The following is a 24,013-nucleotide window of genomic DNA, read 5'->3' as shown; positions in this document are numbered from 1 at the left end:
TATATTTGCCCCCAACCTGCAGATTAGATACTTCAAATGACACAAATTCTCCCTTCTCTTTTTGGCATCAAGATTGCTCTTGTATCCTGAAATCTGGGCTCTTTACATTTTAGCATTTCTTACAGGATTTGCCAAGCTCTGTGAACATTTGGATGATACAAGCTGACCTGTGACCAGGAGTACAGAGCTAACACTGAAAGCAATAGATCAGCTGCCATGATATCAAGCAATAAAGTCCCAACCAGAAACCAGACTTTATTCAAATTATTTTGTTCACTGTATTTGAACAAGATGATGTGTTATTTCATGGCATTTGACTCTGGAAAGCGTTCCTTCAGTATGGTTGTCTATCCCCATCTAGTGCCAGAAAACATACATTAGCCTTTGGGAGTTGGGGAAGCGTCACTTAAACTCAGCTGGTTTGCTTGCTTGGAGTGCAGTTCCTTGGAGCATAGCTTACAGCAGCAGTTTTTGCTCATGTGACATTCCAGGGAAGGTTATTAGAGGTTCTTCAGTTAGAAGTTTATTAGAAGCCCTTCAGCTGGAAAACAGGTGATTGCAGCTTCTCTGAACAGCCCACACACCACTTCCAATCTTCTTGACACTGGATAAACAAAATAATTCCTGTCTGTCTGTTACAAGTCAGACACATGAGATGTAGCTGTATTACAGTAAGGGCAGGGGAAAGGAACCTGTGGCCCTCCAGATGTTGTTATGCATCAACTCCACCCCACCTCAACTGGCCAATAATGGTGTATTATGGGAGCTGTATTTCAAAAACATCTAATGGACCATCAATCTTATAGCCCTGAATGGAATGAAAGAACACATCTCAGCTCATTCTGGGCACTGAGGAAGCCCACAAGCCTGTTAAAATATGCTGCATTTAGCACCATCATTAGAGCATCAAACCGGACATTTGGCAATACTAGGAGTTTTGGAAATATTATGGGTGTGGTGTTAGTTCTACTTTGCAAAAAAGGGCATTGTGGTTCTGAGTGCCTAACCTTGTGCACTCTTGGACTCTCTGGAAGAACTGCCATGTCTGGGAGGACTGGAGTGTTGGGAAGCACCAAGGTTCCCCTAGGCATAAGCACATCTGACTCTCCTGGGCTCACCTACTCCAGGACAAATGGGGTAGTGTAGCTATGTTGGTAAAGAGGGACTCCATGAACCCAGTAGTCTATCACACAAACCACATGAGATTAACTTCCCTAAACAAGGAACGTAGTTTGTTATTACATTTAAGCATTCTTTAGAAATTGTATTTTTGTTGCAATTGCATTGATTATATTGAATCATTTGGGTACAACACCTGTTAGAGTTGCACCAATTGAGGGTTGTTTTGTAGAACTGCATAATAATCTGTTTTTTATTACTATCATAATTACTATGATTTGGCAAAGATGATGGTGATAATAAGCCCTGCCATCATTTATTTACTGCCCTACATGTTGCTATCACCTGTTTCAGACTCTTGCTGCAAGTTATAATGGCAACACTGCTTAAAAGCCTAGAAAAAAGCATTGACTGGGCTAGCTGCAACAACTACTTGAAAGATTATTGATTGTGAAGGAAGTATAATGTATTTATTTTTTTCATGCAGGTGTATTACATACGTCTGTACTTTCAAGCAACTGTAAATAAATATCTTTCACTGCTAAGAATGAGGTTCGCAGCTTGGGGATACACCTGGACCCGGCGCTCACCATGTAAATTCAGGTGGCGTCAGTGGTCCGCACCAATTTCCATCTTTGGCAGATTGCCCAGCTGCGTCCCTTTCTTGACATTGCACTCACCACCTTGGTCCATGCACGGATACTCTCGAGATTAGACCACTGCAATATGCTCTACTTTGGGCTACCTTTGAGATTAATGCGGAAACTACAAATGATGCAGAATGCAGCAGCCAGACTTCTTAGTGGGGAGAGAAAACATCAGCATATTACTCCCACTCTGGCCGCATTGCATTGGCTGCCCATTCGATTCCGCGTTGATTTCAAAGTTCTAATCATCACATACAAAGCCCTAAATGGTTTAGGACCTCAATACTTGGCAGAACGCCTCCCACCTAGATCTACTCGTATCACCCAATCTAGTCAGGAGGAGCAACTGAGGAGCCTAATGCCAAGGGAGGCCCGGAAAGAAAAAAACAAGACACCGAGCCTTCTCAGCAGTGGCTCCCAGGCTCTGGAACATGCTCCCCCCCCCCCCCGAGATTTGTCTGGTCCTCTCGCTGGGCATTTTCAAAAACCAACTCAAGACCTGGTTGTATAGACAGGCCTTCCCTCCAGGCACTACGCAACTCTCTCTCTCTCTCTCTCTCTCTCTCTCCATCTTTATGTACTCTGTGTAAATGTTGGACATTGTTATTTCATATTAATTGTTTTTATTCTGTGTTTTGTGAGCCGCTCAGAGTAGACTATGTCTAAATGGGTGGCATATAAGCTCAATAAATAAATAAATAAATAAATAAATAAATAAATAAATAAATAAATAAATAAATAAATAAATAAATAAATAAAATATTAGATGCAAACTAGCCAGCCAACAAGCTGTTACAATTTGGTTATGTTGGTTAGTTCAATGGGATTTGCTGAAAGGGGCAAAACACAAAATTCCTTTTCCCCTTTCAGCAAATTATTATGATGGCTTTGAAGTTCAGTACAAGAAAGAAAGGGAGGATGTTTTGCAAGCTATTAACCCAAGTACAATAGCCTCAAGCATCCCAGGGGTATCATCAGTAGGTCACTGCAATTCATAATATTTTTCAGCACTGACAGAAGTTCTTTTCAGCTCCTCCACAGGTGGGATACTTATCCTTAAAAAAAATGTGGCTGAACCTTTAGCAGACAGCTTTTTAACAGAGCATCTCCAATTACACAGTTATTTATTTCCATCTAACAGCAAAACAAACATACAAACAAAGTACCATTTTAATGACTAGCAGATTTGTTTCATTGTGAGCTTTTGCAGATTTTGAGAATTTCTACCTTGATTATAATCCATGCAATTTTATGCTGAAACAAATGCATTCATCTTTAAGGTGCCACAATACTTCTGTTTTTGTTTCACAGTGACTGGGTCAGTTTAACAGACCCTCTCCTGCCTTTTGAAACCTCTTCTCCTTCAGTGAATTTGCCCAGCCCTATAAACTATTGCAGCCCAATGTATGAGGGAAGGCACCAGATTGATGGAGGCTGTCAGAATGAGTGGTGAGTGACCAGGAACATGGGCTGATCCTGAAAGAATATTCATTTCCCTTCAGGACTGTTTGTTTTATTTTGTGTTTTGTTTTCCTAACAAGAACATAAGAAGCTGCTTTGTCCTATGTTTGCATATAACCCCATTGCTTCCATATCCTATCTAGTTTTGTTTGTTTGTTTGTTTGTTTGTTTGTTTGTTTGTTTGTTTGTTTGTTTGTTTGTTTGTTTGTTGGACCTGTCTAAAATCCCAAGCAAGTCATTTGACAGCTTTTCAGTTTATAAGTTAAAACTCTTACAGCTATCCATGCTAGATTAATCTAGGGTTCTAAATAGTTCATATTTCAAAATCGGAATCATGTTTCAGCTGACTTTAGTTTTAACAGATTTATTAGAACAAGTCTTAAGCCTGTCAGCAATTGTTACTTGGTCTGTGTGCTGTGCTTAAAATTTCAGCAATATTTTTCCAACATTCACTCATAATGTCTGCTGTTTGCGAAAGACTTGACAGCTAGTATTGTATCAAAATTGCATGCCTGGTTTGAGATTCTACGAACTTTTTTCCTTGAATGACTAATTTAATTCTGATTCATAACATTGTTTACTTTTGCAGAAGTCAGCACAGAGTAGAAATTAGACATTTACTATTCAAGGAGAAGAATGAATGACAGAGCTTTGAGATGGATGAGAAGATCTGTGAGTATAGTACATGTTTTCCTGCATTTCTCAGATGCTTGCTAGCATTCTTATCCCATCTTATACCTATTGCTTTTTTTGATACAAAATTCCCACAAAGAAACTTGGGCATTGTTTTGTGTACATCTTTCTGATGTACACATTTTATATGCAATCACTGAAAAGTGATTGTGTGTACTTTTCAGATATGTACATTTTGACCTCTAGTCAACACTTCAAATACATGTACAGTTTTGTTTGTGTCACTTACTTCACTGAAACTCACCACAGACCTTGTGAATATATTGATGTCCACGTCAATGTGCATTCTAGCCTACTGCCAGTCTTGGGAAGTGTGCAATCAATATGTATGTATTAAAAGTATCCATTTTTAATGTGAACCCAATACATGCTTATTCTATCCCTCAAAATAACCCTCTCTTGGCTCCTAAAATTATAGCTGTGCATGAATCAAACTGGAGCTGCCATTTAACAACCCTATTTGTATGCAAGGAGAGTTCTAACATTATCAACACATTTTCTAATGCTCAAAATGTTTGCAACACATTTGACATCCTTCTGGTTTCCATTTACACTTTGGTTTCATGGAAGACTGACAAATTATTTATTCATTATCAAGGGAAATAAATATATTCTTTTAGTCAATGTCAGCTAGGAAGTTCAGCAATGTAATGCTTCACCTGACAATTTGAAAAGCAACTAACAACTTCATTAATGCCATTTTAATAGACTGCTATATATAGTCCTCTGTCCCGAGAAGTCTGGTAGCTGTGATACAGTAGACTCTTCCCTCTGGCAAGACAGAATTAAAGCAACTTACCTTATATATGTATATGGATGAATGTGTTCATATCAGTAATCTCATGCTATTAGGATGGCAAACAATTAAAACCAGATACTTTTAATATTATGATCACCTGGCTGCTAGTGTTGTTTCCCCACCATGTAGCAATAAGGAGTCTATATAAGCATCCCACTTTCTTTTCCACTGAATTTATAATGTAAAAGAATTATGTTGTCAGTGTTTGCTTTTGTTGAGTGCTGATTATCCATTTTTATACCATGGGGAAAAATAATTCAGACATGCCTCCTTCAAGCACTGCAAGAAGAGATACAAAAATGATCTGTGAGGTGCTACCCACCAGACCAGGGGTTGGCAAAATGCAGCTCACAGACTGGTGTGTTGTCCCCAGTCCCACCCTTAAGAATTTTATTTTATTTTATTTTATTTTATTTTATTTTATTTTAAAATCACTTAGAATGTCTCCTTATGCCCTCTAGGTGTCATGGGGAGGCAATTTTGCTGCTTTGGGCAGTGATCTCCATAAAATTGCATAAGGTTTGCCTACAATCACACAGCTTATATGAAAAGATGTGACATCAGAGATTATTGCACAATGTTTCTCCCTTGAGTAGATAAGATCATGTGACCAGGTTACCTGTATGTAGTTGCTAAATACGCTGTCAAGGTGGTCACTGTGGGTAAGCAACTTCGGCCTCTTTATGATACATTATCTTTAAAACAGACGTTTATTGGTCAGCCCTTCAAATAGCAGATACCTTGGAAAGGAAGAGTATCTCCTGGCAGTCTCTCAAATGGAGGGTGGTCCTTCCTCAGAGAGAATAGATTATGATTCTAGTGTGTGCTCATGCATGTTTGCAGGCCCTGGATTCCCCCACTGACACCAAATGTGACTCCCAGAAGCATACTATTATACAATGAAGACTTCAAACATACTCACATCCACAAATATACACGTCAGCCATTCACCTCACTTACCCCTTTACTGGCAGTGTAGGCCCATTGCTGGCAAAATGGGAGCCCTCCCAACAAAACGACAGTTAGCTTTGAAGGTGGCCTCTCTGCTCTCCCTTTTCCAACAGCTTCACAGTTTTCATGGTTTACCTGCCATATTTTCTTCCTCACAAAAAAAAAATAGAGAGGCAAATATCCGTACAATGGGAGGACTATTTGCATCTGTCACAAACTGTCTAGCTGGTAACTATTCTGTGACTACTCACAACCTCTGAAAGTCATACTGAAAGCATTGCTCTTACGACACTTGTTTAAAATTTTAATTCCCTGTTCCATTTTAAGATTACTTTGAGTTACACTTTTTGTCCTCCTTTTAAAACCTCTACCTTTCAGCCATTTGATATTTCTTTATGCAGTGAAATAATCAAATGGAAATGAGTCATTAAAACAAATTAGCTGGCTAATCCTAAATTACATTAAATGGCGGTAAAATAACTTGATGGGAATAATTACTATGATAAACCCAGAATGCATTCCAGAAATACAATGCCATATCCCACAGTGCAGAGAGAGAGAAAAGTTCAAAGTAAGACTTGACTGGATGAGAAAATTAGTCTGATAATTCCCATCGGAAGAGTAAAATGGCCTGTGCTAAAGTTGTTACAGTTTTTTTTTCATTTTTTGTTTGTTAAATTTCTCTAGCTGTGCAGCAGAAGTGCAGGGATTCACAGAGCAGAATAGCTTCAAATTTCCCAGAATTGTCCATCCCTTTTCTCACTAACTGGCACTTACAATCTCAATAACTCATTTAAGATATTAGTACTAGAAAGAATGAAAGGTTTCATTACTTGTAGATCAAATAGCAAACTGACAAGCATGACTGCTTTCAGAAACGGACTCTAGAGAGGGGGAAAGCACTGAGCAGAGAGGAGGGACATTTTTTAAAAAAATCAGAGGCAGAAGGGAAAAAATATTTAGGGATGGATAGATTGACAGCCACTCCATCCCAGAAAGCCACACCTACTAATGGCAGCATACAAGGTTGCAAAAACGCCAACAAAAGAAGCCTGGCCTTAAAGGCATCAACATGGGAAGGAATTTAAAAGTTACACATCTTCTGACTTACTACATCCTCAACCTGATGCCCTCCAGAGGTTTTGGACTACAGTTCCCAAAGATTACTAACCATAGGTCATGTGTGATACAGACCACGGGGGTTGGATTTCAAAATACAGTGGTGCCTCACTTAGCGATGTTAGTTCATTCAGAAAAAATCGCTGCTAAGCGATTTCATCGCAAAGCGAAATAAAAAAGCCCATAGAAACGCATTAAAACACGATTAATGCATTCCTATGGGCTTAAAACTCACCGTTGAGCGAAGATCCTCCATAGCGCCGCCTTTTCGGTGCCTCTAAAGTGAGGAATCCATCCCAAAAAACAGCGGGCGGCCATGTTTTTTTCCCAGCAGCCATTTTGAAACCGCCAATCAGCTGTGCAAAAATGTGGGCTTTGCGACGATCGCTTCCCTGCGATCATCGCAAAGCGAAAATACCCCATATGGAACATCGCAAAGCGATCACTTTTTCGATCACAAAAAGTCCATCGCAAAGCGATTTCGTCGCTAAATGGAGCGATCGCTATGCGACGCACTACTGTAGATGAGGGTACCATATTGTGGAAGGCTGTGCTTGACCGATTCAGATAAAGAGCATAAAAAAGTTATGCAAAAAGGAATGGCACCAATCTAGCAACAAAGTTTCCAAATTGTCAATGCCAACTGGTATCTTGTTACAGATCTGCTACCCTATCAGTGCCTTTTGCAACATGTAACATAATCCCAACATAAATACCCAACAGCAGTACTTGGGGTGAAGGCCACCCAAGAGATAATGGGTTAAACCTTATAATCAAGATCTGGAGGGACAAGTCTGTTAGTTTCAGTTTCTCCAGAATATAAAATAGCAGTGGACAGTGTTGGCCTAAGGGCCATTTAGACCCTAAAGGAGTCTTTTTCACTCCACCTGCAAAAAAAAGGGAGCTTGAATACTAAGGTATAGATGTGGCAAGTAGAGATGGGGACGAACCACCAAAATGGCAGTTTGTCCTGGTTTGTAGTCCGTCAAAGTTGACGAACCACAAATTTCCTCCCTGTAAACCAATGAACCACAAACTGGTTTGTTGGAGTTTGTTTGTTAGACAGCCCAAGGTTGTCTTTAAAAAAAAAAAAAAAGCTGACCTGCATAGCCTGCCCCCCTGCCCCCTTCCCACTATGCCTGTCATTTCCCTACCTTGGCTGGCAGCCAATGGTCATCATCCATTCTGGCAGCCACCACCACAGCTGGCCACAGTAACCTGCACCACAGTGGCCTCTGCTGCTGCCATCCACTGCCACTTGCTGCAATGGCCTCTGCCACCATGGCCTTTCTTTAGCGAATCTGGTCTGCCCTTTGCAAAGATGGCAGCTGCAGTTTCACTGCCCTAAGAGAAGCCACAGCCATCATCTTTGCAAAGGGCAACCAGTATCCCTTATGGCAGGCTGTGACAGTGGAGGCCACCACAGTGGGCGGAAATGGATGGTGGCAGCACTGGGCAGTGGCAGATGGCAGCAGTGGCTAAGAGAGGGAGGGGGATGGGAAGGGGGACAGGCTGTGGGAGTGGGTGGCTGTGGGGCGGGCTGACTGCCTATGGGCCTACCAATCACCTGTTTGACAGGTCCATAAGCAGAGTGGGAAGGCCATAGGAGTCTCTAGAATTGATGAACGCAAAGGGATCAATATTAAACAAATCAATGATTTTTTTAAAATATCACAATTCGGGGGGGGTCCCCATGTCTAGTGACACGTACTTGCAATATTTCTAATTCTTAGCAATTTTCTCACTTTTCTCACTTTCTATACACTATACTGAGATTCCTCGCCAAGATTTCCCCAGCACAAACAAGATTTCCTATGTAAAAATTAGATCTCCATCTCATTGTGAAAATGAAATGGGGGGTAACTTTCCTTTGCCCAGTGAGATTTCACTCCATGAGGGTTTTCCTTCTTTTGTTTCTTTGCTTTGTTTTGCTTTGCCCTGCTGTTCCACTGCCAGTTTCTGTTCAACTTAATGCCATTCTGATGAATCCTGCGCAGGAAAGATGGCATTCCGCATATGAATTGCAACAATGCCGTTTAGCATTCCCTCTGCCACTTACAAGTGAATCCTGTGTAGGACCATTCTGTGCAGTAATTACAATATTTCTATATAGCCTGGCTTTTCTTTCACAGAAAAAGGCCAGGAAAATTCTAAGAATTCCTGCAAAATTTCCCATGTTAAAAAACCCTTGTGGAGAAAAATCTCACTGAGCAGAGGCAAGATCCCCCCCCCACCTTCCTTTTCACTCTCACAGTGACAGGCAACAAGATTCCCATCCCTAGCCAGGGGTGCAGAATTGCTCAGATGATTAAAAAAACTACTTAGTATTGGCTGAAATCCAGTGGTAAGTTGTAACAAGAGGAGGCACATTGAATCAGTGGACCTTACATACATAGGTACTGATTCACCTGATCACCACTGATCCAATGGACCTACTCTAGTTGTGACTTACTACTGGATTTCAGCCAAACAAAATGATAGAAACAAATCTAGCATAACTGGAAAAGTCAGACAAGTCTTCACTGGCAGTGGTGTCTCAACAAGAAATGAACGTGTGATTTAGACTAAAGCTGCTACTTCTGTCTCTCTCACCCTTTCCTCAGTTCTTAAGGGTTCCTATAGCTCTTGTTTCAGCAATTTCTGTGAAATGAAAATTGCCTCAAAGGGAATTTAGTGCAATAAAGTTTGACCTGTCTTTAAGAAAAGCTGTTTGAATGGGTGAGGCAAGTAGCGTCTTTACTGAGAAAGAGAAAAAAGCAATTCACTGGAGTAAAAAAAAAAAGGCAAACCAATTTTAAAGCCAAGCCATTTTGTGCAAATAACATTTTTAAAACATTCACCAATTTTTGTGGGAAACAAGGAACACAAGGTAATAGTTTAACTGTGTTCACTACACCCATATTAAACAGAATGTGCTTTAACAAGTGCTTTGTTCACAGACTGATTTCCTATGCCACAATAACATAGTTTTAATATCATAGTGTTGAAACATGTCAACATTATAAATCTTGGTCCCTTTTTTTAAACAGCCTTTTCTAGAGGTTGAGGCATCAGTCCAAGTGACAGATGTACTGTAAGGAAACTTTGGACTGGTCTTCCATAACAGCAATTCATACTGTTAGGGGGAAAACAAAATAAAAAACTTAAGGTCTTGTTTTTGCAGGAAGCAAGGAAATCTCATTGACAGAAGGAAGATTTATTATGAACTAGCAGCATGTTGAAATATAGAAAATCACAAAATCAAGAACAAGCTTTTTTTAGTACTTATCAATAACAACATGCCATTTTGCATTTTTTAGAACTACAAATCCCATAATTCTCCATTCTAGGAGCTCCGTCTATTAGGCAAATACCTACAGGCTCCTAAATGGGGCTGTTCAGAAAGGAAGCTCCCAGGTAGAACATGAAGCTTGTGTAAAGCTAATCTTAGCTAGACAGCATAGTCTTCAAATTAAGGTCTTTCTCCCAGGTGAGCCACATTTAAATGTTTGTCAAGTAGAACTCCCAGAATGGGGAATTATGGGGTTTATAGTCCAAAAATTCCAGATGACAAATCGCTACTCATCACATCCTCGGGATGGTTGTCTTCCATTGAAGCACAGGGACATGCCCAAGCACACAGGCAACCCAGAGGAAAACTGAGCATAACAGCTTTTTAAAATCTCACCATTGTATTCTGCAGCAGCTCTTTGAATCCCAGGTGTTATTTTATAAAGGATTACAAAGGTAAATAATTAAAACAGTGGCAGGTGTTTTGGATTGATTTTGTTCAAATTAATGAAACAAGCGCAGAATGTATTTTGACAAGTACAGAATGTACTTTCCTCTGGCTTCTTCAATCCAGATTTCTGTGTTGCAGACCAACCAGGAATAGTTATCTTTTAGTACAAATTAGCATTGTAAAACCAGAGAGGTTTCATGAAGACTTCCTCATGCATCGAGTAATTCACTGGATTAGATTCTACTTGCCAACCAGGAAGCCTCTAATTTGAGACCTACATTGGCATGTCTGAGCTTGTCTACTGGGTTCAGGTTTTATACAGGCATTTGTAACTGAGATATAATATACTGCTCACTGGCAGAGCGCTAAAAATGCAGCAAGGATTCTTCTTGGCCAGTGGTGGATCACCTCCAGGAGTACAATATCCAGCTGCTGGATCCACTTATGGTACATGCCAGAACACCAACGTATAGTGACCCTAATAGGGCTTTCAAGATGAGATATTTAAGTAGTGTATCCGCGAAGGCTTTCACGGCCGGGATCTAATGGTTGTTCTGGGTTTTTCGGGCTCTTTGGCCGTGTTTTGAAGGTTTTTCTTCCTAACGTTTCGCCAGTCCCTGTGGCTGACATCTTCAGAGGACAGCACTCTGTGCTCTGGTGTAGTTGTGCTGTCCTCTGAAGATGCTGGCCACAGAGACTGGCGAAACGTTCGGAAGAACAACCTTCAGAACACGACCAAAGAGCCTGAAAAAAACCACAACAACCATTTAAGTAGTGTCTTTACCAGTCCCACATCCCCAATTAGCTTCCATAGCTGATTTGAACCCAGGCCTCCTGAATCCTAGCCTGTCACTCTATCCACTGCACCACACTGGGTATCTCATGGGTCTCGTTGGCCACCCAAAACAAACCTGGCGTGTCCATATTTCTTAAAACCCACATTTTCAGAGGTGTGTAGACAAAATAAAGTGCAGGGAATGGGCATTACTTTAAAGGAGTTTGACTCCTGGAGACATCTAGGAGTGGCAAATCCTGCTTCCTTCCATTTTATTTAAACTAGGATTGGCATGGGAAAGTTGTAGGTGCAGATGGGCTGCCTCCATTCTTGTCTAAGTGGGTTGGAGACTGAACACGGACCCTTCTGCACACTTAAGTCTTTATATCTGACCAGCTCACAAAGCCCCAGTATTTCTCACTTCTGAATGGTTTCTGCCACCAGTCTAAAGCAAATTGTATAGTTTCCAGTTTACTTGGATTCATACTTCTCATGTTCCATGTTCCAATTGTATTTGTTGTGCTGCATCACAATTTCCTTTCACTACTGTGCACAACAGCCACTAGACACTCTTTCAGCTTCAACTGAGTTGCGTCATTAATGACAGTGTTATTCATGCTTGTCTTTTGCTCTTCCCCAATAGCTGATTGAATGCTTTCCAATCTAAGAATCTCACCTTCCAGCATTATATCTTGTTTCATTTTGGACTGTCTCATCTTAGGGTTTGTATGGTAGAGAAAGTTCAGCTGGGTTTTACCACTGCCACCTCCTGAACAGTGCTAACAAAGAAGCTTGAGCATCACCACCATTGCCTCCGCTGCCAGTGTCGCCTTCAGCTACCACTGCTGCTTAGCAGCTGCCTTGAAAAAAGGTAAAACCATCTTAGTCTGGTGTCTCAGCTGTGCCCATTCTGACCTGGGTGACCCTGCTAGGAGTTGAGGCTTATTATAGACTCTAGCCTACTGACAGCATTGACACACTTAAAACCCTTCACTGTGTTAAGGTGTGCATCCAAGAAGGGGGTGTTTTGAATACTGCAGCTGAAATAAGGTCACAGCCTTTCCATTTAAAGATCATCTCTTAATTACCCCATTTCATTTATTCATTTCATTTCTTAATTTTAGCAGTAAAATTTAGGGAATAGTGCCACTGTTAAATGCTTAAAAAAGAGAGATCATTACCAACCTACTGCAAATAACCCGAAGATCTATTACTGTATCCAGACCTGGTTTCTATATTGCAAGTTATTCTATATATATATATATATATATATATGCTGGCACATGTATGTGTGTGCCCATGTACCTATGACTACACACAGGAGTTGGAGAGAACCCAGTGGGATTATGTTTTCTGCAGATGTACACTTCTGAAGGGATGTTTGCGATGTTAAATTGAGCCAAGCTTGACAACAGGTGGTAGTGAGGTAAGGATTCTCAGTTTGTCCCTTTGTTGTAGAATCTGAATGAAGTTCTGTCAGTTCAAAATGGCAAAAGCTGTCTAGAAGATTTTCCCAAGAGAGAGAAAGAGAGAGAAGGAAGAAGGGAGAGAGGAGATGACTGGGTGCAGGGGAATGAGCAAAGTGCCACCATCTTGAATAAGCTTGGTTTTCTATGCATAGTAATCATTAGCCTGAGTTGTGTTCTGTACAAATAAAAAATCTGCAGAGCTTGTCAATTTGTTTGTAGTAGCAGATACCAATAATGTTCATCAAATATTGGGTGTCAAGGTTAAGATTAGAAGGCGTTCTTCCTTTCCTTTGTTTTGTAGCAAAATTGCAAATAAATATTTTTTTAAAAAAATGTAAAACTATAAATGATCAGAGCAAAAGCACCATCTACTGACAACAGGCTTGCATGAACAAAACATATACTCCCTTTTGCTGCCCTTTAATATGATTCAGATATAATACTAGGCAAACATGAACAAGCTTTATTCCTTAGTGCTATTTCCAAAGAAGTAGCCAGTTAGTCTGTCTCAGCATGTTGGCAAAAGTAAAAATATAAAATAAAATAAAATCTGTTATTCTACTATAAATCAAATATAGTTCAGATATACTCTGGGATTCCTCCTTGGTTGTTTTAATAGGATAAAACAATCTGGGCTGTCTGCTGGGTTACCAACTGACTCGGTGAACATGCCCCTGCCTATTCTTGGTGCTTTAACAGAAGTCTGATACATTATCCTTTGCTAATATTGGTACATCATGTCCTAGTAAAGGCATAGCTATAGTGGCCATTTGAAGAACTGACAACCCTAACAATAACATGATCATGGAAGAAAATATCTCACTATTTCCGACTTGCTCTGGTGTCATACAAGACTAGGCAAGAGATGATAGAATTTTAAGGCCAGTGAGCAAACACAGTTGTGTCATATATATAAATTTCATCTATCTCACTCACTCACTCACTCTCTCACATACACACACGCACACATACAGGCACACAAAATTTTCTTCCCAGCTGGTGTTATCACTTATTTTTATTTCTAAGTGACAATGTTAGCTGTCACACTGACAGTAAAACATACCTCTTGTCAGTTGACTGCACTGTGAAATACTTTTGGGGAACAATATCAGTGTTTTGGAGATAAGACTCGGCAAGTTTCTTCTCAGCACAACAACAAAAAACACAGATCAGCACATTTCAGTATGTTTTGGCAAAGAAAAACTGCAGGGGTTGTGACTGAAGACATCAGTGGTTCAATCAACATCCTAGTGAGATCATTGCCAAAGGCAAGTGACCTCCAGTCTTGCTATCATTGCAGAATGTTCCAAAGAAAGCTCAACAATGAAAAAGAAGGACTTCTTTATTTTGTAACTCTAGTCTGCTATTAATAGACTTTTTCTGAACAGAAGATCAATTTACTCTTACATACTCAACATTGACTCATTTGATTTTTCCGCTTGATCATCTCTTCATATTTCTTACACTACTGTATTTTCTTCTGAAGATCAGCTTCCCATGTGGGTCCATCACTTTCCCCCAATACCACTTTTTTAACTGGGGAAATACAATTCTTCACCCATGTGTTCTGTCAATTCTGGGACAATTACTTTGATAAAATTATCCCACAACCCATTCTACAAATGGATCTATTTATCACCTTCAGCCACACAGCCCAGAAATCACCAATAAATGTCAAACTGCCAGAAGACAAAAATAAAAGGACAGCCATTGCTTTGCTCAAGTTTTAACCAGAGAAATCCTTTTTTAAAAACAGAAAAATTTATAAGTCTTTCATTTTGATGATTAGTTATTTTTCAAATGAGCTAGTACATAGTTGTTGTTTTCATTCCTTCTGTTGCTGCAGTAAGTTAAATTTAAAAATTGTTATGTTAGACCAAGTAGCTGAGCTGTTCAAGAAAAATGTCTCCTTCTAGTTAGGAATATAAAACAATCCAGGAGAATTTCAAACTAGATGTGCTAATATGCATATCTGGTATTTAGAACCAGTGCTTCCATGTTTGCCACAGAACATTATTTTCGTCATCTGTGTTTTGCATGCCAGCCTGCTTTGTTCTGTGATTGGCCAGTGGCAAGTAAACACAAGATTCATTTGCAAATCTGATTGCTCAGGCTTGTATCTCTGAGGAAATTGCATTATGGGAGGGGGAAATGGGCCAATCCCAGGAAAGATACATTTCCCTTGAAGCCTAATTTGTTCTTCAGTATATCTAAATTATAGTTAAATCAAGGTTTCGTTAACACCAAATTGATGCATATGGTTGCAATCCTATTTGGAGCCAATTCGGATTTGCTAAAATCAATATGCTTAAGTGTACCTAAGCATGGATAGCAGTTATTTGAATATGTGCATCTGAACTTAGTGGGACTAGTTTTGAGTAAACATGTTTAATATTAAAATGCATTGATTTCAATTGGCTCAAAAATCCTTTCCCTCTGTTGTGTCCACAGATAAAAACATATACAGTACCTCAATAGACTAGAAGCAAAGATTGAGGTTGAATATTTTAATTGGATTTTTACCATGTGGTATTTCAATAATTTCAGATTACTTGTAGCCCTGGTTAAAATTAAAAGGGTCTCAGAACCTTTAAGATATTTCACAGAGAAAATGAGAACTGTCTGCCTTCATCTTCTGAAAATGTTAGGGCACTAGAAAAAATGTTCAGCTTTCAAAAACTCTGATGTGAATTGGCTTGACTTGCACCTTCTGGACTAATGAGCAAATGAGAATGTAATTATCCTTTGGATTCTGCACTTACGTGAATGCCGGTGATGTTGTTCTCCTATCAACATGTGACAGGTGTTTGAGGACAAAATGCATTCAAAAGTATTGAAACCAGTCCTGTGAGGAATTATTGAGGGCATATATACCCTGAAGAACAGAAGACTGAGACAAAATATTATAGCCGTCTTTAGAATTCTGAAGGGTTTTTACAGAGAAGATGGCGGAGCAGGATCCAAACCAATGAATCCTACTTATAAGAAAGGACAATCTAATGAATCATAACAAATACATTCCTGACAGCAGCAGGTATTTGATAACAATTGACTCTCCTTCATTGGAGGTCTTTGGAAGAAGGTTGAATGGCTTATCTGTCAGATGCTTTAGGTGTGGACTTCCTGCTTCTGCAGAGGTTTGGAGTTGTTTACTCTTATTTATTTATTTATTTATTTATTTATTTATTTATTTATTTATTTATTTATTTATTTATTTATTTATTTATTTATTTATACCCTGCCCATCTAGTCAATTGACTACTCTTAGGGTCCTTTCAAATGCTATAAATTCTACAGTTATGATTCAATGTTTATAACAAAAAATGAAATGAAAAAGACACATGAATGAACACATGCAAAAGTGACCAGAGTGAAAATAGACTCATTTGTCTATCCTTTGATATTTAGCTATAAGGTATTCTCTAGAATCCAACCTACAAACTCAGCCACATTTGTATAAACTCCCGGTTGTCCTGGGCGAGCACATCCCTCACCCCAGCTGGTAATGCCCGCCAAGTACCACTTGTTCTGGTATTTACACGACAGAGGGCCACCTGAATCTCCCTAAAATAAGAAAGAAAAGAATGTGCATAATTTCAGTCAAAAGTTGGAAACTTTACAGCCACACCATGTTGATATTAAATCATTCAAACAATTTAATTTGTTGATCTTAGATAAACATCAAAGTATTGCCTAGAATTGTGGAAAACAGCCATAACAAGTTAACATAACATCCAATGTTGTGATGTGCCATTTTAAGGATTAAAGTAAAGAAATCCAGAACTGACCCTTGTTACCAAATATATAATCAAACTGCAGAAGAGACATAACAATGTTTAATTTGAGGTCTTGTTTATCTAATATAACTACAAGAAAATTTTGGCAGCAATCTTTCTTCCTTCGTCATTGCACATGCTGCTATAGTAAGACAGCAGCTTATAGGATAGAAATTTGGGATCCTAGTGGAGACTAGACCCCAAACTGGATACTAGACCCCAAACCCCTACTTGTGCAAAAGCAGCAACTGACCTCTGTCTACTAAAACATGCTTGCGCTGTACATTATTAGTTAGGGAAGCAGTGAGGAGAAACAATTGCCCATCCAACATACTTGAAACTGTGTTTATTTCTTTACAGTTGCTAATAGTACCTCTTATTAATCTATTGTCCAAGCTAAGATCTCAGAGAAGACTCTTATAAAGACTCTTGAGAAGCTGAGAAGTAGTGGTAGGCCAGGATCACCTTGAAAGCTTAATACATGGGAGAGGATACAAACTCAGGCCTACCCAGTCTAAGCTGAAAACTCTGTTTATTTTATTTATTTTATTTATATCCCGCCTATCTGGTCGGTTAAACCAATTGTGGGCCTTTCTGTCCCTTTCAGTCTTTAAAGATTAATGCAAGCATAATCCAGCTGTATATAATGGTAGCAATGGCTTCCTGAAAGTCGTCAAAGGTGACCAGGTTAGCTCAAGATTGTACAAGTCACAATTCCACTGAAGAACCCAAAGCTAAATAGGGGTGTGCATTTTTAAAAAAACTAATATTTAAAATGATGGGAATTGCAGTGGGTGATAATTTTGACATTTTCAGATTCCTCCCATCTACATTTCCCAGGATCTTTTTTCAAAATTAGTGTTAAAGTTAGTGTGCATAGGTGTTATTATGCTGGTATGAAAATGAGCTCATTACATATGCAAAAGCTAGCTGAACTGGAAGTTGAACTTTTCTTCAAAGTTCTCCTATGGTAGAACAACATATGCAGCAGCCAGATTGCTGACTGGGGTTGGTTACAGGGATCACATAACCTTTCCTGGCTCAACTGGCTGCTAATCAGTTTCCAGGCACAATTCAAAGTGCTGGTTTTAACCTATAAAGCCCTAATTGGCCTGAGTCCAAGCTATCTCAAAAACCATGTCTCCCATTATGAGCCAGCTTGAGTGTTAAGATAATCAGGAGAGGCCTTTTTTTTGTGGTCCGACCACCTTCACAGATGCTCTGATGGAAACACAGGAAAGGGCCTTCTCTGTTGCTGCTCCCAGACTTTGGAACTCCCTCCCACAGGAGGCCAGACTGACTCCCATCCTTGCTGTCTTTCTGCCAGCAGGCAAAGACCTTTCTCTTCAGGCAAGCTTTCCCTCAGTGACTGGCTACATGAGTGTGACTTTTAGATGGACTGTTATGCATTACTGTTCTCACTGGGTTGTGCTACATGTGTTAACCACCTCTCAGAGTAATACTTGTTTGTTCCTTTTTAATATTTATATACTTATTGTTTTAGCCTTAAATATTGTCTTCTGATGATGTAAACCACTATTGTATTCTCACTGTTTTCAGCTTTAAATATTGTCTTTCAATGATGTAAGCTGCCTTGGGTTCTTTTCAAGGAGAAAGGCAGCATAAAAATATTTTAAATAAATAAATATTCCACTGTCTTAGATGGTTATCTTAAAGGAGTATAGACCAAGCTGCACAGTACACAACTCCTCTGAAATATCTTGCTGCCTCCACTCAGCACCTGCCATCTGAGATGCTGCCTCATTCTGACTAATGCTTGGGCCAGCTCTGCCTGCTAGGTAACACATAAGAGGCTACAGTACTACCTTACAAGCATCCTTTGCACCTTCTGCGTAGCCAGCACATAACATCTTCTCTGTTATTCTGTAGTCTTGGTATTGGTTCTGACATTCTTCATTTGATATCAGGGGAATTTTAACCTTCTGTAGGGTGTCTTCTATTTGACCTAATATATGATAGAAATAGAACCCAAAGGGAAGAGGTGGACATCTCAGCAATATGGAAGATCAGTAATTCCCTAACTATGTGCCAGAACACACTGTGGTGCTACAAGAACCAATGGAAGACTCCTCTCTGGAACTGAGAAAAGTTCCATTTTGAATTACAGATTCCAGAACACCCAGGTGTAGGGTGCTTTAAAAAAAATAACTGTTGCAACCCCTGTTTCTGTGAACCTTAAAAGCCTGCCCCATATGATTTCTCTTCTCTTTATTGATTTTGGTTATTATGTTGGCTATCTTAATCAGTTTCAGGAACCTAAGAGTACCAAATTAGTCCTGAGAAAAAAATATGTAGAAAATACTATGAGATATTCCACTGTACATTTAAACATGAAAGTGTAGATGGTACAGGAAAGCACAGGTTGACTTCTACTTGGCTTCTGAAGGCTGTGAAAGATTGCCCTTGAACACCAGCCATTACGAACAGTTACTTGGGCAACAGAATGTGACATTATCAAGACTGTGATGGCCATCATCTTGCAGAGGCAAACCTAACTCATGTAAAAATCCTGGGTTTGCTTGCACTTGCATGTGATAATGCTTCTTATGAATGCATTAATAGCACTCTTCAGGACAGGCACTATTGTCTTTCCTTTGTAGGTTTACAAACATTTTGTGCAGGAAATCTTAGCTCCTCTTTCTTCCTTTCTGAGTAGGTGACTAAGTGTTTAAAACCTAGGTATTATTTCTCATTTTCCAGTTCATTAATAGGCTTTGAAATTAAAGGACGGAACATGACACAGGTGTAATAATAAATAATTGTGGTTGACTTCAGCAAATGCTTCTGTTGTGAAACCCAGAAGGCAGGGCAGACAACTAACATCATCATAAATTCCAAATGCACTCTTATATAATGTAATAATATAACATCATAACAAAGTTAATTCCATGATCCAAGAAGAATCATGGGAAAGGAGGAGATCCATGATTTTTATGCAGGTAGGTTTGCTTTAGCAAGATGGTAATCATCACATTCTTGATTGATTGCTGTTCTGTTGTGAATGATCATGTCATGGTAGAGAAGGGGAAAGGGCAGAAAATCCTATTGAGAGGTGTGGGGCTGAGCAGTGTCTAGATTTAAACCCCTACCTTCCATAACTCAGTGTGTGAATATTGGGGAAACCATCTGAGTTTTGCCCATATATGGTTTCAGACCCCTGGTTTAAAAGCAGAAGTGGATGTTTTCCAGTCCGTTCTTTGTGGCCATGGCAGAGGAGGAGAGTGGAAGACTCTGCATCACAACTGGAAGCTCATGTCCCTAACATTAAATCATTACCAGGCCACTGGTTCTGGAATTTGTGTTTAGAACCTTGAGTGTGGTTTTCGTGGTGTTTTTGTGGAATTGTCATCAAGCATGCGTGGGTTTCTGCAGTTTCCAAGGAAAGGAGACCAGGAGCATAAGTAATTGCCTTGAATCAAGTTAGACCATTCGTCTAGGCAGGGGTTCAGAATTGTTTTCTAGCACTATGTGGAGATGCTATGAGTTGAACCTGAGATCTTCTACCTGCAAGTGACATGCTCCATCCAGAGCAACAAAACTGGTAGGTAATTGCACTGGTGAAGTACTGTATATACTCGAGTATAAGCCTAGTTTTTCAGCACAATTTTTTTGATGAAAAATCACCCCCCTCGGCTTATACTCGAGTGTCAAAATTACATGTTCTCCCCTGCAGTGCAGGTGTTCTCCGGACTCCCTCATTCATCTACAGGCACTTGAAACCTCTGTGGGTGGTCCGATGACCCAGGTTAAGTACATTGCATTTCCGCTTCCAGGACACTCCCATCCTCTTCCTTCTGCATATTCTATGTACCCACCTTCCTCCTCCGTCTCCTTCCATCTTGTTATGTAACAGTAGAGGAGTAGATAAGTGCAGCATCCGGTATGAGTCCTCCCTCCGCAGACAGTGAAGTGTGTCTCACAGCTCAGAAGGGCAGTATCTTCAAAAACATTTAACCTACTGATGCCTCAAATAATGTAATTCTATTGGTATCTATTTTTATTTTTGAAATTTACCAGTAGCTGCTGCATTTTCCACCCTCAGCTTATATTCGAGTCAATACATTTTCCCAGTTTTTTTGTGGTAAAATTGGGTGCCTTGGCTTATGTTTGGGTTGGCTTATACTTGAGTATATATGGTAAGTTCTCCTTCATCCAAGACAATCTGGGAATCAACAAATGGCTAATGTGGGATAGAATTCCTCTTCTAGTTAAAACATTCATGTACAAATTTATCATTTGTGAAGATGGGTATTATGTCTACATTTAAAATTTTTATACCTGTCTCTTTTGTGTAACCCCATCCAGTCACCCAGCATTCGTCATATTTTGTGTTTATTTCTTCTTCACTTGGCAGGCATAAAGGTTGCTGTAAAGCTAAATATCCATTTGAAAGGATTAGATAGTGATAGCAAAGTTTTTATTTTAAAATACATCATATACCTATTAGCATTTCAACCTGTTATCCCTCCCCTCTTGGACAGAAAAACAGTTAATTAAATCTGGTCAATGTGCATTAATTTTAGAGAGAGAAAGACAACAGTAAGGATTTTTGAAATAAGCAGAAACATACATACCACTAAAGTTCATAGGTCTGTCAAGTTTCATTAAGGCGATGTCATATCCCTGTTCAGAAGCTACATATTTAGGATGAACAATAATCTCTTGGACTTTGAAGACAGGGGTATTTTCATTTATTTCTGACTGTTTCAAAATGCCACTATAAATACGCCAAACTTGAGTTATCAAAAGGCTAAATGGAGAAACAAAGAAAACCAAAATGAAATACTGGAGTGTGAGTCTGTTCTCCATTTACCCATGCAAACTACCTGATCAGCCAATTAAAACATGCATGCAGATATTTCTTGTCTCTTGTATTTTAATCATTGGCATTTGTATAGCAACTAATTCTTACCGCTAGTAGTTTTGGCTCATGAATCTTGCACCCTATAATATCTGAAATGATTTCTACCATTTAGTTTCTTTGTCATTGCCTCTATAAGTTCTTTCCGTCTTCTCATAAAAACAGAAAACATGAGAGCTGCGCTGGACAGACCAAGTCTCTATCCATCCAACTTCACTCAACCTGGCGTCCTACACATCAGATCTTGGAAAAGTTATCCATTTGGACTACAGCTGCTAGGATCTCCTAGGCAGCATGTCCAGTGGCTGTGATAGCTGGAGAATTCTCGGAGCTGTAGTAAAAAAAATTCTTTTCCAAGCTTTGTTCCATATCTTTCTATAACTCCACAACATCACTATCCAACATCCCCTTGGCCCATACTGTACAGTATATCTGCTGAACATCAGGTCAGTAAGGGTCAATATAATCTATTATCTCACAGTGGCCAACTAGGCAACCCACAGAGCTTGAACATTTTGTAAACTAGGTAAAGGTAAAAGTTCCCCTTGACATTTAGTCAGTCGTGTCTGACTCTAGGAGGCGCTGCTCATCCCTGTTTCCAAGCCGTAGAGCCAGCATTTGTCCGAAGACAGTTTCCGTGGTCATGTGACCAGCGCGGCTATACACGGAACACTGTTTACCTTCCCACCAAGATGGTACCTATTTATCTACTCGCATTTGCATGCTTTCGAACTGCTAGGTTGGCGAGGAGCTGGGACAAAGGGACGGGAGCTCACTCCGTCCTGTGGATTCGATCTTACGACTGCTGGTCTTCTGACCCTGCAGCACACAAAGGCTTCTGCAGTTTAGCCTGCAGCGCCACCATGTCCCTCTTTTTGTAAACTATGACAATTAAAACCAGGAACAGGGCAACCTTTTTCAAATACTCTGTTCTAGATGTAAACAAACAGTGCATATCTGAAGCAAAGACTGCACTTACTTTTGTTTGTTACAGTTCCCCCTTGCTCTTGCTGTCACCTGGCTTCCTAAAGCGTTTCTTCCCAGAAACTGAGCTTAAGTAAGACTTACTCACCCCTAGCGATACAGCTATATCATGCAGCCTTTAGCAATTCACTACAACATGGTCAATGTTGAAAAAAGGTGCATTATATACCTAGAGAACAGGCTTCTTCTTCTCCACACTTCGGGGCAGGAGCATTGCTCGATAATAAGGATCATCCCTTTTTATACAAACCCAGATTCAGCCCATGGGAGAGCCATTGATGATCTGTTTGGGCCTTAGTAAGCCAGAGGAACTCAGCATAAAGATGCTTCCTATGTATCATTTCTAGAACAGCCTTCAAGGGTTCAGCTACCAGTCCTGGAAGCACCTACGCAGTTCCTTATACTGGCCTGAGGCCAGTACACTCTGCAGAGCTCTGTCCATTCAGTAGCAATGGTGCTGTTGACTAAAGACTTCCTGCTCTGATTTGAGGGTACACAGGCTGTAATTCTCACTTTTGCCCAAAGAGATTAAGTGGCATGCACTCCAAAATCAAAGCAGGAACTAAAAGGAACTCTTTAATTAATGGCAATTTGCCAGCTCTGAGACTGTAATTCTCACTGCACAGGCAGATAGTAGCCGGATTTTGCTAGTACTCCTATTTTCAAGGTTCATATTTCTATTTTCTATTTCTATATTTCAGGAGGTGAGGCTGAGGAGCCTAACGCCGAGGGAGGCCCGGAAAGAAAAGACAAGAAATAGGGCCTTCTCGGCGGTGGTTCCTCACCTCTGGAATAACCTTCCCCCTGACATTCGCGCAGCTCCCTCACTGGGTGCTTTTAAAAATCAATTAAAAACACTGATGTTCCGGCAGGCCTTCCCCTCAGCCAATTCCTGACCTTTCCTTTTTTGTTGTTGTTGTGTTTTTTTTCTCCCCTCATTTTCGTTTCACTTTTTCTAAGTTTTTCCCCTTACTTAAAATTATTTTAATTATATTGTAATTATCCTTGCTGTAAGCTGCCTAGAGTGGCCTTAAGTGGTTAGATAGGCGGGATATAAATAAAATAAAATAAAATAAAATAAAATAAAATAAAATAAAATAAATATTTCACTCCATCCTTTGTGGTAATTGTAGAAGGGTTTTACTTACTCCTCTGTGCAGTGGGCAGCAGTCAAGATCCACTGGTCACGGATGATGGAGCCACCACACATGTGGCTTTGGGTAGAGAGCTTCACATGTAAACTGACCTGCCAGGGCCATTCAGCAGGGAAAGCATTCATTCCACCTACAATCCTTGCGATCGTATTGGGTTTCTGCTCACAGACTAAGAGAATACTTCAGTTTATAAAGCCAAGTTGCATTCAGTGCTCTGCATGTTGCCTCAGTTTAATTAACTGTAACACACTACACAGGTTAATCAGATATATATAATTTTAAGTTTTGTTAGGAAATTTATTAACACTCTTTTGAAAGCTGCTTTTATACCCTTCACAATGAACTGGAGATGGGTCATTGTCTCAACAAAGCTGTGTGTTAAATTATAGTGAGACAAAATGAATTCCCCCCAAAGCCACTCAGTCATCGCTACAATTCTTGTTGTCACCCATATGGGGACACT

At 39.8% G+C, this 24,013-nt stretch overlaps 1 protein-coding gene across 4 annotated transcripts in view; it reads right to left on the bottom strand.

Annotated features, from left to right (window-relative positions):
• Positions 1 to 14,078: 14,078 nt before the first annotated feature.
• The window catches only part of LOC110077890 (plasma kallikrein), a 31,225-nt gene continuing 21,290 nt past the window's right edge, over positions 14,079 to 24,013 (bottom strand). For 3 of the 4 annotated variants that reach the window (XM_020791454.3, XM_020791455.3, XM_073001352.2), the window contains 5 exons: positions 23,545 to 23,719; positions 21,126 to 21,301; positions 20,830 to 20,925; positions 18,357 to 18,496; positions 14,079 to 16,318 (listed from right to left, as the gene is read on the bottom strand). In XM_020791454.3, the coding sequence (XP_020647113.3) occupies positions 16,163 to 16,318; positions 18,357 to 18,496; positions 20,830 to 20,925; positions 21,126 to 21,301; positions 23,545 to 23,719 (743 nt within the window). In that variant the 3' untranslated portion in view covers positions 14,079 to 16,162. The remainder of the gene's footprint in view (positions 16,319 to 18,356; positions 18,497 to 20,829; positions 20,926 to 21,125; positions 21,302 to 23,544; positions 23,720 to 24,013) is intronic. The other variant, XM_073001353.2, reaches the window with a different exon arrangement.

The sequence above is a fragment of the Pogona vitticeps genome, chromosome 5 (genome assembly GCF_051106095.1).
Source record: "Pogona vitticeps strain Pit_001003342236 chromosome 5, PviZW2.1, whole genome shotgun sequence".
Classification (NCBI taxonomy): Eukaryota; Metazoa; Chordata; class Lepidosauria; order Squamata; family Agamidae; genus Pogona; species Pogona vitticeps.
This window is presented reverse-complemented; position numbering and strand designations above follow the sequence as displayed.